Below are 13,165 nucleotides of genomic sequence, written 5' to 3' on the forward strand. Positions count from 1 at the left end.
AGTTGACGAGAGGTGTGTGATTTTTTTGAGGGGGGTCGGGAGGGAGGGAGGGAGGGAGGGAAAACTGTCAGTGGCCAAGGGAGAGAAGACGCGTCGCGATGGTTCGATTTCGTCGTTTTTGCGTCGTTTCGAAGGCCTCGGAGCTCAGAGGTTGACGGGGTACAGAAAATAACGAGTATAGAAAGCTCTTGCGTCTCCTTGCAGGCGTGATTGAGCCCGAAGAGGGGAGAGAAATAGTAACCAAACAAACCGTTGGGGATGCGTCGCTCGTGTTTTCGTTTTTTCTTGAAACGTCGCGTCGAAAAGGTCAAAAAACCTTCAGAGCTCGGAACTTTCAGTGAACATTAAACAACGTCTACTCTACCCCAAGAGGGGAAAAAAAAATGAGACAGCAGCTGCAGATCGGCTTCCGTTCCGAAGCCTCGAACCGTCGAGCTCGACTTTCATTCAACCCTCCCGCTTCCTTCCTCCCAAACCCAACCACCTCATGCTGCCTGTATCTCACCTCCTCGAAAAGTATCCCGACTCTCCCTTCGTCGTCTTATCGGACTTCGACGGCACAATTTCATCGGAAGATTCCAATGACCATTTGGTTCGTATACAGGGTCGAGAAGAAGAAGCAAAAGCTCGAGCTCTCGCTCTCCCTCCCCCTTCCCTCCCTCCCCGTTTCCCCCCACTCTCTTTCCCAATCGAACTGACTCCCTCCTCCCCTCTCCGTGTGAATCACAGATCGACGGCTACGGCATGGGAGTCGAGAAGCGTAAAGTTCTCTGGAAGAAGGTCGTCGAGGAGACCGAGACGTTCAGGGATGCGTTCAAGGTCAGCTTGGAAAGCGCCGCCAAAAACGTAACGTTCCCTGAGGCTGTGGATATCCTGAGGAAGGGTGAGTGGACTTTTGGATCGGCTCTTTCTTTTCTTTTGTGCTAGGGAGGAGGGGCGGAGGAGATAGGAGGAGGGGAGGGGAAGGGAGGGAAGGAGGGAGGGAGGGAAGGATGAGCTCGAGGTTTTCGAGGTCTCATCGCTGGAGCTGCCTCGTACTCGCTTCCTTAGATGGAGGATCCTAGTCAAGCTCAGACTAGGCGTACCTGAACAGGTTCTTTAGCCCGTGGTCGGTTTTCCTGGTGGAAAACTGATGCGATGAGCTCAGCTGGAGGGAGAGTTTCAAAGGACGAACGAGCTCAACTCCTCCTTCCTTCCTCCCCCTTCTTTCTCGACGCGTCTCCTTGCCCCGCTTGAGCGTTCGTCGACTTGTCAAAGAACCAAACTGACTCGATAACTATCTTTACATCTTCCTGTCAGCCATCAAGCTCGACCCTGGATTCCTTCCCTTCTACACCTGGTGTCGAGCTCAATCCCCTCCCATTCCTGTGATCGTGGTCTCCTCGGGAATGGAGCCTATCATTCGAGGGATCCTCGCTGAGCTGATCGGAGAGTGAGTCGATCTCTCTTCGAACCTGTACGAGACTGAGCTGACTGGTCGTTCGGAACAGACAAGAAGCAGCGGATATTGACATCGTCGCGAACGACGTCTCCCTCGGGTTTGTGCTTTTCTCCTTCTCTTTTTTTTCTCTAGAAGGGCGATACTGACCATTAACGTTTGGGATACAGAGAGGGACCTCACGACTGGGACATCGTTTACCGTCATCCTGAATCTGGTTTCGGACACGTTCGTTCTCCCTCTCCGTCCTTTCCTTCGCTCGCCTCTCCATACTGACCTCCCTCCTTTCTTCACTGCTACCAGGACAAATCTCTCGCTATCCTTCCCTTCAAGAACCTTCCTCACAAGCCTACTCTTTTCTTCTGCGGGGACGGTATCAGTGGTGCGTCCTCCTCTCCCTTTTGTTCGTCTGCCGGGTCGACGCGTTTTCTGTCTCGCTGACTCTCGGTTCGCCTCCTTCTCCCAACGCGTGATGGGTCGAAACAGATATGTCCGCCGCTCAACACGCTCATGTTCTTTTCGTCAAGAACAAGGAGGGGAACGATCTCAAGATCTACTGCGAGAACAAGGGTCTTCCTTTCAAGGTGCGTCTCTCTTCTCTTGTCTCTCCCTTTCTTCTCCGTCTCCGTCTCACCTGCGCTCCGAGTCCTGACTCTTCTCTTTTTTTTTTGCCTTCTCTCGCAGCTCTTCGACGACTTCACCACCGTCCTCGAGGAGGTCAAGGCCGTCGTCGAAGGAGCGAAGACGCCTGAGCAGGTCATGGCTTGATCTCGTTTCTTCTCTTTCTCTCACTCAGTTCGGAATAGACTAGACTTTCTAGAGGATGCAACACTCATGAAGTTTGCTAGAAATACTCTCGCCCGACTGTACCTCGAGTCGAGTTGAGCGTGCTCGCTCCAACTCTCCAACTCTCCAACCATCCGTTTTCGTTTCCGTCGTCGCGTCGCCAAACTCTCGTTCTCGTTCTCGCCTCGCCGCCGTCGCATCATTCTTGCCTCAAAGTCAGCTTCCCGACTCTGTGTACTCTCCCCTTCCGATCGGAGCGAACCTTTCCTTCATCACGAAACTCCACCACTACTTCAAGCCTCTCCTTCTCACAAGCTCTCCATCTCCATCTCTGTCTCTCTCTCCTCTCAATCCGGTCCCTTCCTTCGTTTCGGAACTCCGACCAAGCGTTCCCTTCCCGACCCTTTCAAGCTTTTCCTCTCTCTCTCTCCCCTCCCGAGTTTCTCTTCTGTACGAACTCTTCCGACCTAGACTATACACAGCTGACGTGTTTTTTTTCATGTTAGCGACCTCTTCGTTTCGTTTCGCAAGAGAGAGAGAGATGGCGAGATGGGAGATCTTTTAATTTCAGACGTCGCAGTCCTTCTAGAGTGCTTCTCGTTCTCGGTGCTCTGTGTACCTTTGCGTGATTCCTACCGAGGCCATGTTAGAGGGTCAGCAGGCGACGACGAGCGTGCTAGAGCCTTGAGGGTCGAACGACCGAACGCGTCCGTCCAACCTTCGCCTCTTTGGACAGTCAGAGTTTCTCTCTCTCTCTCTTGGGAGCCAGCCTATCAGCCGACGTAGGTACGGTCCGAAACCCTGAAAGTTAGTAGTATCTCGGAAGGTCGACCGACGAAAGACGCGTCTCGATGAGAGCTAGTCTGTGAGAAAAGATGAAACCCGACCGACCCCCAAGGTCCGACTCACTTAGATAGACCTCCGTCCCGCGTCTCGAATCTAGTCCTGCTCTCTCTCCTTGTATACAGTCAGCCTGGGCCTTTCGTTATACTAGCAGACAGGCAAGGCAGACTCACTGTGATTTATCGCCGACCCGAGCTTTCTCATCTCAAAATCGGACGTTATTTTTTGGAATGGAGGAAAGAGAGAGATCGAGGAGAGTTTGAAGACCAGTCTCACCCTTGAGAGAGCCAGAGCCGCTTTGGGCTGTTTTGAAAGGCTTGGAAGGCCGGATTCGGGTTGTGAAGGTTCTCCTAGTAAGTAGTAGGGTTTGTACGCTTTGAGAGTACAGTAGAGAAACAGAGGTTGGAGACGCGTGTAAGGAAAGCAAGGGAGTAGAATTGGTGAACGGGAGAGAGAGAGAGAGCCGCCGTCAGCCCCCTGGATCTTCCGAGCCCCGATTTTCACGGCCGTGAGGACTCCAGCTTTCTTCGTTCGAGGAAAGACGGAACCTCCAGATGGAGAAAAGGGAGGAGGAGAGGGAGGGGCCAGAACGTGCGGATGGTTGCTTGTGTGTTTTCCTGTTCAAAGCTGGGTTTTCTGGTTGAGTGGTCAGCGAGGAAGAAGGAGTAAATTTTGCTTGTAAAGGAGAAAAAAACAAAAGAAGAAGAAGAGAAACGAAAGCGAGCGAAACCAAACATCTTCTCTGAAAGCATGCGCTCGTTGAGTTCTCCCCCAAACCGCGACGACCTCTTGGGCCTTCTCCTCCCTTCTCCACCTTCAGCTCCCTTCTCTCTCCATCGAAAGTTCGCTTCTCTTTCCTCCTCCCCTTCGCTCAACAACAACAACACCCTCTCGTCACCTCCTTTTAATCGAAGGACGCTCTAGCTCTTCCTCTCTAGGGAGTATCCGGACCTCGACACCCTTTCTCTCTCTCTCCCTCCTCCCTCCTCCCTCCCTCTCTCTCTCTCCGCTCTCCGATGCTCCATCCTTCGCCTCTCCCTCATCCTGTGTTGAACGTTGCTCTTCCTGCTATCAACGACTGCAAAGGAGGAGAAGCGCTCTCCAGTCTGTGGACAGGTACGTTTCCTTTCGATCCTCGCTCGCTCTGGTGGTGGGAAGAGAGTTGAATCGAGCTGATTTGGTCCCTCTCCTTCCTTCGTTCGATCCCAGTCTTCTCAAAGTGCAAGGATTCCATCGAAGACGGTTCAAGACTCGAAAACATATCATGGAGGTAAGTAGAAAATCTCTTTTCGCTTTCCGCTCAATGGGGAAAGAAGGGGAGTCTATAGCTCGTGGGAAGGAGGACCGGCCCGTGGTCTTCACGTTCTCCTTCCCTTGCTTCGACGGAACAAGGTCGGACTATAAAGAACGGTTATATAGCCGAAACAGGCCCATGTTTCTCGCAGGAAATCCTTGTCCTTCGAATCCGTTGGGGAAGGGGAAGAGAAGTGGCGAGGTTTTAACGAGGACACGAGGCTGGCTGGGAGGTTGAACTCTCTGGTCGTCACGAGTCTCTCTCCTCCTTCCTTCCTCCCTCTCGCCCCTCTCAGCCCTCGCCCCCCCCCCCCCAACTGTTTCTCATCTCCTCGTTCTCTCAGAGACACCGAAGCTGACCGCTTTCTCGATCTTTTGATTCCGGTTGTCCCAGGCTCTGGTGGGTCTCGCTCCACGGACAGAAGAGAGGTGGTTTCGAGAGCGAGAACGAGGACTCAGACTGTGAAGCTGCCATCGCCATCGATCCTTCCCACCACCGTCGTCTCTCGACCTCCTCGATATCCGACTTCTCCTCAGTATCCTCAGCAGCATCCACTTCCAACCTCGCCTTCTCTCCTCCACCTCCGCAACCGGCGTTCGACCACCACTCGTCCTCCTCCTTCCTCCTCAATTCGCCGTCCAACCACGCCTCCTCCTCGCGTCAACCCAACCCTCTCCTCGAGGACGACTCCTCTCGACCTCCTCTCCTCCGAAGCGCTTCGTCCTCGTCAGGGAAACGGACTCATCACCGTCATCGTAATCGACCAGAGTTCACCATGACCACCGACGAGAGTGGAACGATGACTCCTCGTCCTCCTCTTGGAAGTCGAGGACACTCGACTCCTCGTCTCGCTCTCTCTGCACCGAGGCTGAAGAGAGACGGAAGCCAGGAGTCCGAGCTGGGGATGGGAGTTAGTTTCGGAAGGGTTCTGGGTCAGGTGTTGAGGGAAGGGATGGCGACGTCGGGATCGAGGGAGATGGTTATCGAGAGGGAGAGGGAGAGGACGCGTGCGGAAGAGAAGCAGGAACGAGGGAGGGAACGCGAGTCTACCAACGCTTCCTCGTCGCCTACGGACGCAGCATCGACCTACGCAACTCCTCGACGAGCATCACCGACGATCAAGGTCATCGATCCCACTCCCTACAACACCGAACCCAACACTCCTCGATCCTCCCTCCACGGAACTCCATCGGGAACCAACCTCTCCCCAACCTTCTCCAACGCTCTCACCCTTCGTCCATCGGCTTCCCGTCTTCAACTCGGTCAACCTCTCACCTCCCAGAACCTCAACTCCCATCATCTTCGTCTCTCTCCAACAGCGAACGAGGTCGCTCTTCACGCTCTGGCCGACGAATCCACCGACGGAGGATCGGTCGTTTCCTCCTCCCACACCTCCCACAGCGGTCTCGATTTCACTACCACCACCACCACCACCACTACAACGACAACAGTCGTCCACACTTCCTCTTCGGTAACTTCCTCCAGCTCCGTCGCCTCTTCCTCCTCCCTCACCCCAGAAACCTCGCAGCTCTCGGCGATCGGACCCTCTCACTCCCACCTCTCGACGAGCACCGTCAACGAAGCAGCAGGAGCCAAGAAGATCTTCTTCATCCAGAGCCCAGGAGACAACGGAGAAGGAAGCTCGTTCGGAAGCACCCAAGGAGGAGGAGCACAGAGCGCGATTCTCTCACCGGGAGACGACGGTGGATGCTCGAGGATCTGGGAGGACGAGGCTGGGTCGAACGTGAAGGAGACCAAGATCGGAGAAGGATCTCCCAGGAAGGGGAAGGGGAAGGAGATCAAGGATCACTCGTCGCCTCTCTCGAGGAAGAAGAAGGTCGACAAGGTCGGAGGCGCCGAGTCAAAGTCAGAACCGAAACGTGTTCGAACCTCCTCTCCTCCTCCTCCTCCTTCTACCCCTCCAGCTCCTACACCTCCTCCTCCAACCGACATCCAATCCTCCTCCAAACCCAGTGCCAGTCCAACTCGATCCCCTCTCAACCAGCGTCACCTCCCTTCCGCCTCCTCTCCCCTCAAAAACACCACGACCGCTCCTCTCCCTCCAGCGCCTCCTATCCCTCCTCCTTCCAGCCCCTCAACCACCGCTTCCTCCTCTTCCAAGAAGCGAAGCCCCTCTTTCTCATCCAACGGAGCTAGGAAACCATCTCTCAAGTCGACGACGACTCGTCGTCTTTCGTCGTCGACCGCTCCCGCCGTCGCGTCGAAACCGTCGATGCCTCCTCCGGCTCCTCCCCTCCCCAAAACCTCCCTCCCAACACCCCTTCCTTCCACCTCTCGACCCAGCACCAGCCAACTCCCTCCTGCCGAGAAGACCAAGTCGACTCCAGCCTCCTCGAGTGCTCGAAAGCAGGCTCAGGCCGTGCTCAAGAGGACCGTCTCTGGAGGAACCCCCGCTCCCGCTACGGTCGCTGCGAAGAAGGCTTCGATCGTGATGCAGAAGACGGCTTCGGAGGAGGAAGCAGAGTGGGAAGAGGACGATGGAGAGGAGGAGGAAGAAGGAGGGAACTCGGACGCGGATTGGGCGTCGGAGGACTCGAACGGATTCGGATCGGTCGTCAAAACTACCACCGCCGGTCCTCCTCCTCCTCCTTCGACAGCAGCAGCAACAGCAGCAGGAACTCGTCGACCTACCCTCCCTCACAACTCGTCCTCCAAGACCAAGGCCTCCACTCCAGCTTCCCGAGCAGCCGAAGCCGATCGACAGAAGAACCTCTTCAAGAAGGTCGATCCGTCGAAGAGCGCCCTCGATCTGTACGGACTGGGTCGAGAGATGTCGTCGAGTTCGAACGTCTCGGTTGGACGACCGGAGGCAGAGAGTCGAGGTGGGCTTGCTGGGGTTGGGGGAGGAAGGAGTTCGGGGTTGCTGAGTGATATGTTCAGGATCGAGAGGGAAAAGAGGGAGAGGGAGAAGAATGGAGTGCTCGTCGCGTCGCCTGAGGCGGAGATGAAGAGGATTTCGGTGAGTCCTCGCCCTCGTTTCTCTTTCTTCTCACCCTCTCGTCTTCTGACCTCCTTCTCGTTTTGTTCCACCCAGAGTTCCCAGGATCTTTGGCAGCACAACCGTCGGGTCTCCAAAGGAACGACTCCTGCGAACCAAACTCCCGCTGGAGCGAGTGGACTCCTTCCGAGAACGAAAAGTGCCGTCGCCTTGCCTCTGGAGAGCGGGCTCAGCGTCGGAAGGGATTCGATCGTAGGAGGAGGAGCACCAGCATCCAAGAGTCCTCCTCCCGTACGATCCCCTCAGCCGATGACGGTGCTTAGTCCTCACGGAGACGAGATGGAGAGCGACAGCGAGAACGAGGTGAGTCTTTTCTTCCTCGAAACCGTCTCGCCCCGAAGGCCCCTTGCTGACCTTCGTCCTCCTTCATTTTCTAGGCCGACAAAATCGCCCTCGGAACGTCGGAAGCTCAACGTCGTCTCACCCTCCTCACTCGAAAATCGTCAGCCGCCAACGTTCGACACTACGGCTTCGCCGGTCTCACCTCCATCCATCCTACTCCCTGCCACTCCAACGCTTCTTCCGCTCAATCGGCCGTCGTCACCGTCCACCCCGAGACTACTCGACCTCTCCCTCCTCGTCCCCAAACTCCCTCCCCTCCTCGATCAGCCACTCCAGCCATCCCAGCTCAACAAGCTCTAGATCCCGAACCTCCTCTCTCCGCCGCTCCTCAGAGTCCCAGGACGACGAGAAGGCAGATGCTCGCCGCTGAGCTTCCCGAGGAGTTGAGGAAGCAGCTCCTGTGGGAGAGGATGTCGAGGCAGAGGATCTTGGGAGGAGCAGCGGTGATGAACAGGTCCAACTCGTCGCCTCGACTCGCCTCTCAGGGAAACGTCACTCCTCCCGTCCCTCAAGCCGCTCCGATGGTTCGAAACTCCTCCACCCCTCTGCCTCTCACCACCTCCTCCTCCACCACCGCTACCAACTCCAGCACTCCTCAACCCCCTCTGAAACGATCCACAGGCGTCCTCGGATCCAACGGTCTTCGTCCTCTCACAGCTGCCAACGCCAATTCCGCTTCGACGTCAGCTCTCCTCAAGAGGACGTCGTCGAAGGTTGCTGTTCAGGCGTACGCTGATGGGATCGTCGGACGAGGGATGGGTGGGGCGCCGGTGAAGAAGAGGAAGGAAGGGGACGAGACGAGTTCGGACGAGGAGGAGGAGGAGGACGACGAGGAGGACTTTGGGATCTTGAGGAGGAGGAACACTCATGATGGAGCGATCAGTAGTATCGTTGCTGACTCGGGGTGGGACTCGGATTACCATGGACATGGATGTGAGTTTCGACTCTTTCGTTCTTTCGAGGCGAAGGTTCGAAGAGACACGCGCTGACCTTCTCTTTTCGTTCGTTCGTTCGTTCTTCCTCCTCGTTTTCCAGTCTAAACCCACCAACCAAAACCCTAACTCTTACCTACCTACTTTACCTACTCTACCTTTCTCTCTCTCTCTCTCTCTCTTCATCTCCACCCCGGACTACCTCTCTTTCCCTTTCCCTTCCCCTTCCTCCTTCTCGTCTCGTTATCGTTCGCCCACGGACATCCCTCCCCCTTCCCTTCTCTCCCTCTCTCTCTCTCCACTTCTCTCTAGCATTAGGACTCCCCTTTCTCTTCTCTCTCTCTCTTTTTGTAGCACCATCACCAACACCAACTTTCTCGGATTCGCATTATGGCCCTCTCTCACTTCGCATCTTTCTTTTAACATCTCCTTGTTCGTTTCGTTTCGTTTCGTTTGGTTTCGTTTTCACTGGTTTCGGTTCTTTGGGGTTGACCTTTTTTTTATGTGTGTTTCGATTAGCTAGTGTGTCTTTCTTTCTTTGATTCGATTGAACTTGTTCGGAAAACAGGAGAGGGAGGAAAGGGAGGGAGGCCGACGCGTCGGCGCTCGATCTCGTTCTTCTCGAGTCTGAGTTCGAGTCGAGAGAGGCCAAGTGCATCTTCGTTTTGAGGCTCGTGAAAAGTATGTATCACGGTAAAGAGAGAAGTGAAACGAAACGAAACGAGGTTCCGATGGAGGGACGACGGGAGGGTAATAGAGGGCGGAGGGATGGTTGCGACTGTTGGAGGGGAGAGCGAGCGATTTGGACGAGGTGATTTGTTTGGGGATACGGTTCTAGTAGAAGGTATGAAGGAGAAGGATAATGCAGAGGTCAGCCAAGATAGAACGAGAAAGAAAAGGAAGAAAAAAAAACGAACGAACGCGACTCACGCGACTCAGCTCTAACTCATCTATCCTAGACCTTTCCCGAGTCCCTCCTTCGATCCCTCCTTCCCCGGATATCGGATCGTCACCGTCCCGTGAAAACTTCCGACCTGAGAAGGCAGCTTGGGCTTCCGTCGAGCCCTGAACGAACGATCCGGCTGGACCAGCGTGACGACGAGGTTCTTTGCTTCCTCGATCGATGATGGGAGTCTCGGGTCCTTCCAGTTCACCACGGGGGTGTTGTCCATTTCCAATCGAAGCGTCCTGATCTGTTTGGCGTTCGACGCGAGGAGGGAGGAGATGACCTCGTCGTTCCGCCTCTCGAGGTGCGTCCACATCTCAATCGAAAAAAGGACCTCCTCGATTCTTGGACCTTCATCTTCTTCGACTTCGTCCGCCAAAGCTCGTTTCCACGGCTCCATGGCCTCCTTGGTCTTGTTCCAGTCCTCCTCCCAGCTTGCCTTCACCTTGCGAACGAGCGCGTCGAAGGCGGGATCCGTCGCCTTGCCGAAGCCCTGCCAGACGTCCGATCCGACGGCGAGGAAGAGGTGTTTAAGGTTAGGGAAGTTGGCTGGAGAGAGTTCGACGAAGAGATCGTGATCTCCTCCTCTCGTGGTCGGTGTCGAAGGATTGTTGAGCGATCCTAACGAGAGAGAGAGGGACAACTGCCTCTCCTCCGAACGAGAGGGTTTGAATCCATCCTCTTCGTTCCTTTCCGACCTCCCCTTTGGCGTGGAGGAGTCCGATCTTTGGACCGAAGAGGGATACGAAATCGAAGGGTTGGTGGATAGTGATGGATCTCCAGAAGAGAGGGAGGGAGAGCGTCCTGAAGCGTTTGGAGGTGAGGAGGAGGGAGGTCGAGCCCTTGACGGGAGTGGGAGGAGAGATAGGAATGGCGACCGAGGTGGATCCAAAGAAGTGAGAGAGGATCTCGGAGAGGATGTCGTCGGGAAGGTGGGGAAGAGGCATGGTGAGAGAAGGAAGGGGAGAGGGAGAAGATGATGGTTCGGGGAGAAGGAGCGTCGAGCGAGCTCACCAAATCGTTCCTCCTCCTTTCCTTTCTCCCTCCAACTCTCTCATCGCCACCTCGAAATAAAACCACTTTCTCATATCGCCGCTCCCTTCACCCCTCTGAAGAGTTAACCATGGCTTAAACCAAACAATCAAGAGGGGAACATCTGCTTTGGACTGAAACACGACACCCTCCCGCACCGTCTCACCCTGCTCCCCGTCTTCCCCTCCTCTTCCTCCTCCCCAAAACCTCCGTCCTCCCTCCATTCCCTTCAAACCAACACAACCTAGATCAACATCAACATGCTTCTCAATTTCCTTCCAGTGTTTCTACTAGCCGAAGTCATGTCGGCCGTTCAGGCAGCTCCTCTTCTTCAAGACGGAGTGAAGAGCTTGTTCGATCGAGCAGGAGGAGGACATCCTTCTTGGGGAGGTTCAGCTCGAAGGGGAGGGAAGTTTCCTGAGATTGGAAGTCCTGGTGAGTGCAGAAGTCAAATATGTAGACGGAGAAGGAAGAAGGGGTTAGGGAGGTGGGCGAGCATAGAGAAGGAGAAAGATGTTGAGCTCGACTCATCCTCCCTCCTCCTCCCTCCCCTCTTCTTCGCCTTGGATCCTCGGAAGCACTTGATCCTTCCTACTTCGAGCTCTAAACTCTTCTCTGACCTGCCTTCTTCGTTTCATCGCTTTCTACAGAATGGAAAGCTCTCTATCCTCCTCTCGACGTTCCTCCAACCGACATGCCCCAAGCCTGGCTTGACGCCCTGAGATCAGTCGAAGCTCAGGGTCTTATCCCACCTCTTTCCGTCAACCCGATATCTACTCTTTGGCCCGATGGCTCGTGAGTTCCTTTCGTTGTTTCCTCCATCTCGTCCTGCTTCAGAGTCTCGACCGCAACGCAATCGCTGACACGACGCGTCCTGACTTTCTTCTTCTCCTTCTCGAAGACGTTCGTATGGAGACCTTTCTGGAATCAGCCCAGAGATTTGTAATAACGGCTTGGGATGTGGCTCGCCGTTAGATACTTCGGTGGCTCCGGAGGGAATGCTGGGAGTAAGTAGACGTGTACTCTTCGTCGCTCGACCTCTTCCCACCTTCGTCTGACGATCTGTCTTCCAACTCACCAGGTATCGCAAGATGACGGACCTCTGGGACCTGGAGTACGACTCTACGAGTACTTTGAAGCTCAGAACATCTCGGCTACTCATTTCTACGTCGGGTTCGTTCTTCCTCTCTCGTTCGTCCATCGAAGAGCTCGACTGAACTTCCTTCCGTTCCCTCTCGCAGATCCAACGTCGTTCGAAACTACGGAATCTTCCTCCAAGCACGAAACATTCCCGGTCAGCACTTCGCGGTTCACACCTGGAGTCACCAGTACACGACGTCGTTGACGAACGAACAGGTCGTCGCAGAGGTTCGTTCTCCTTATTTTGACCCGCTATCGACGCGTCCTGATCTTCCCCTCGGTGTTCTTCAGATCGGATGGACGATGCAAATCCTCGCCGACAACAACTTTGGACTCATCCCTGCTCACTGGCGACCTCGTTCGTCCGCTTCTCTCGTCTCGCCCTCGGTTCTTCTCGATTCTGACCTCGCATCTCTCGTCTTTTGCCTCTTTTTGAATGCTCAGCCTACGGAGACGTCGATAACCGAGTCCGAGCGATAGTTCGGGAGGTGTTCGGACTCAAGACGATTACCTGGAATCCAGGTAAGCTTCCGCCTTCGCTCTTTCTATTCGGGACGCGACGGTATTGACAGTCTCTCTCCTCTCTCTTATCAGACCCTCAAGACTACTTTGTGCACGTCGGACTCAAGTCTAAGCAGGCGGTCAAAGGTACGTTCCCTTCTCACCAGACCCGTCGAACGACCGACAACATGGGCTGATTCTCTTGCACTCCCCATCTCTTCCAGACGAGTTCGAGGCTCGAGTCCGAGGACCAAAGTCCCCTGGTCTGATCCCTCTCGAGCATGTCACGTCCGTCGAAGCCGTTGACATCTTCATCGAGACCTACCCTCTCTTCCTCGAGGAGGGATGGAACGTCACCAACATCGTTCGTCGCGTCTCTTCTTCTCCCATCCTCATCATCCCTCCTTCTCTCCCCACTAACACATCGATCCTCTTCTTCTTTTATGCTCACAGCCCGATCTCTGGTCCGAAGCATGGTACAAGAACTCTCCCTCGGGCGAGCCTTCAACGCGTCTCGATCCAGGAGTCTCCATCGTCTCTCCTCGACGTTCGGACGGGACGTTCGCTGCTTCAGCTACAGGAGGAGGTTCCTCCTTGGGACAGATGGAGTGTAGTCACATGTTGCTTTGGGCTGGAGTGATGGTTGGTGCCGTTGGAGCTTGGAAGGGGAGAAGCGGGAGGATGGGAGCCTTGGTGGGAGCCGTCGCGATCTGGGGGTTGGTTTCGACGTGGAAGCATTAGGACATAGATTTCAGCCTTTTTCTCGCTGTTCTCCGAGTCTATCATGAGTCGCTATATTATCTACCTTGGAGGAAGTTTTTTTTTGCCTCCGAAACTCGTCATTTCGATCCTCCTTCGAGTCTTGAGCTCAGCAGACCCTCCCTCCCTTCCT

At 55.0% G+C, this 13,165-nt stretch overlaps 5 protein-coding genes across 5 annotated transcripts; 4 read left to right on the plus strand and 1 right to left on the minus strand.

Annotated features, from left to right (window-relative positions):
* Nucleotides 1–481: 481 nt before the first annotated feature.
* BDY24DRAFT_396376 (HAD-like domain-containing protein) lies at nt 482–2,289 on the plus strand. Its single transcript, XM_076641432.1, has 8 exons — nt 482–592; nt 730–883; nt 1,300–1,432; nt 1,491–1,538; nt 1,609–1,666; nt 1,742–1,820; nt 1,925–2,022; nt 2,123–2,289. Exons 1-8 carry the CDS (start codon nt 488–490, stop codon nt 2,204–2,206), a joined length of 759 nt encoding a protein of 252 aa, XP_076494483.1. The 5' UTR covers nt 482–487; the 3' UTR covers nt 2,207–2,289.
* Nucleotides 2,290–3,707: 1,418 nt separating this feature from the next.
* On the plus strand, nt 3,708–4,671 carry BDY24DRAFT_396379 (GATA-like domain-containing protein). Its single transcript, XM_076641433.1, has 2 exons — nt 3,708–4,183; nt 4,277–4,671. The coding sequence occupies exons 1-2, from the start codon at nt 4,084–4,086 to the stop codon at nt 4,339–4,341; spliced, it is 165 nt and encodes a 54-aa protein (XP_076494484.1). The 5' UTR covers nt 3,708–4,083; the 3' UTR covers nt 4,342–4,671.
* A 3,856-nt stretch (nt 4,672–8,527) lies between these two features.
* BDY24DRAFT_396385 (uncharacterized protein) lies at nt 8,528–9,219 on the plus strand. The gene has a single exon (XM_076641434.1). It carries the CDS (start codon nt 8,590–8,592, stop codon nt 9,175–9,177), a length of 588 nt encoding a protein of 195 aa, XP_076494485.1. The 5' UTR covers nt 8,528–8,589; the 3' UTR covers nt 9,178–9,219.
* Nucleotides 9,220–9,604: 385 nt separating this feature from the next.
* On the minus strand, nt 9,605–10,547 carry BDY24DRAFT_417123 (uncharacterized protein; the record flags this gene model as incomplete). The annotated part of the gene is made up of 2 exons (XM_076643674.1): nt 9,605–10,187; nt 10,261–10,547. 2 exons carry the CDS (start codon nt 10,545–10,547, stop codon nt 9,605–9,607), a joined length of 870 nt encoding a protein of 289 aa, XP_076494486.1.
* A 3-nt stretch (nt 10,548–10,550) lies between these two features.
* Nucleotides 10,551–13,108, plus strand: BDY24DRAFT_396386 (uncharacterized protein). The gene is made up of 10 exons (XM_076641435.1): nt 10,551–11,067; nt 11,283–11,427; nt 11,534–11,639; nt 11,714–11,805; nt 11,874–12,000; nt 12,064–12,130; nt 12,217–12,294; nt 12,367–12,420; nt 12,498–12,637; nt 12,727–13,108. The coding sequence occupies exons 1-10, from the start codon at nt 10,893–10,895 to the stop codon at nt 13,012–13,014; spliced, it is 1,272 nt and encodes a 423-aa protein (XP_076494487.1). The 5' UTR covers nt 10,551–10,892; the 3' UTR covers nt 13,015–13,108.
* The last annotated feature ends 57 nt before the right edge of the window (nt 13,109–13,165 follow it).

The sequence above is a fragment of the Mrakia frigida genome, assembly GCF_051309035.1.
Source record: "Mrakia frigida strain ATCC 22029 unplaced genomic scaffold BDY24scaffold_26, whole genome shotgun sequence".
Taxonomy (NCBI): domain Eukaryota; kingdom Fungi; phylum Basidiomycota; class Tremellomycetes; order Cystofilobasidiales; family Mrakiaceae; genus Mrakia; species Mrakia frigida.

Excerpts from the sequence above, each read along its gene's own strand:
- BDY24DRAFT_396376 (XM_076641432.1), top strand. The coding sequence starts at position 488 with ATGCTGCCTGTATCTCACCTCCTCGAAAAGTATCCCGACTCTCCCTTC. Across the intron at positions 1,667-1,741 it reads CTGAATCTGGTTTCGGACAC|GACAAATCTCTCGCTATCCT; the intron begins GTTCGTTCTCCC and ends CACTGCTACCAG. Across the intron at positions 1,821-1,924 it reads CTGCGGGGACGGTATCAGTG|ATATGTCCGCCGCTCAACAC; the intron begins GTGCGTCCTCCT and ends GGGTCGAAACAG.
- BDY24DRAFT_396379 (XM_076641433.1), top strand. The coding sequence starts at position 4,084 with ATGCTCCATCCTTCGCCTCTCCCTCATCCTGTGTTGAACGTTGCTCTT. Across the intron at positions 4,184-4,276 it reads GCTCTCCAGTCTGTGGACAG|TCTTCTCAAAGTGCAAGGAT; the intron begins GTACGTTTCCTT and ends GTTCGATCCCAG.
- BDY24DRAFT_396385 (XM_076641434.1), top strand. The coding sequence starts at position 8,590 with ATGATGGAGCGATCAGTAGTATCGTTGCTGACTCGGGGTGGGACTCGG.
- BDY24DRAFT_396386 (XM_076641435.1), top strand. The coding sequence starts at position 10,893 with ATGCTTCTCAATTTCCTTCCAGTGTTTCTACTAGCCGAAGTCATGTCG. Across the intron at positions 11,428-11,533 it reads ACTCTTTGGCCCGATGGCTC|ACGTTCGTATGGAGACCTTT; the intron begins GTGAGTTCCTTT and ends TCCTTCTCGAAG. Across the intron at positions 12,131-12,216 it reads CCCTGCTCACTGGCGACCTC|CCTACGGAGACGTCGATAAC; the intron begins GTTCGTCCGCTT and ends TTGAATGCTCAG.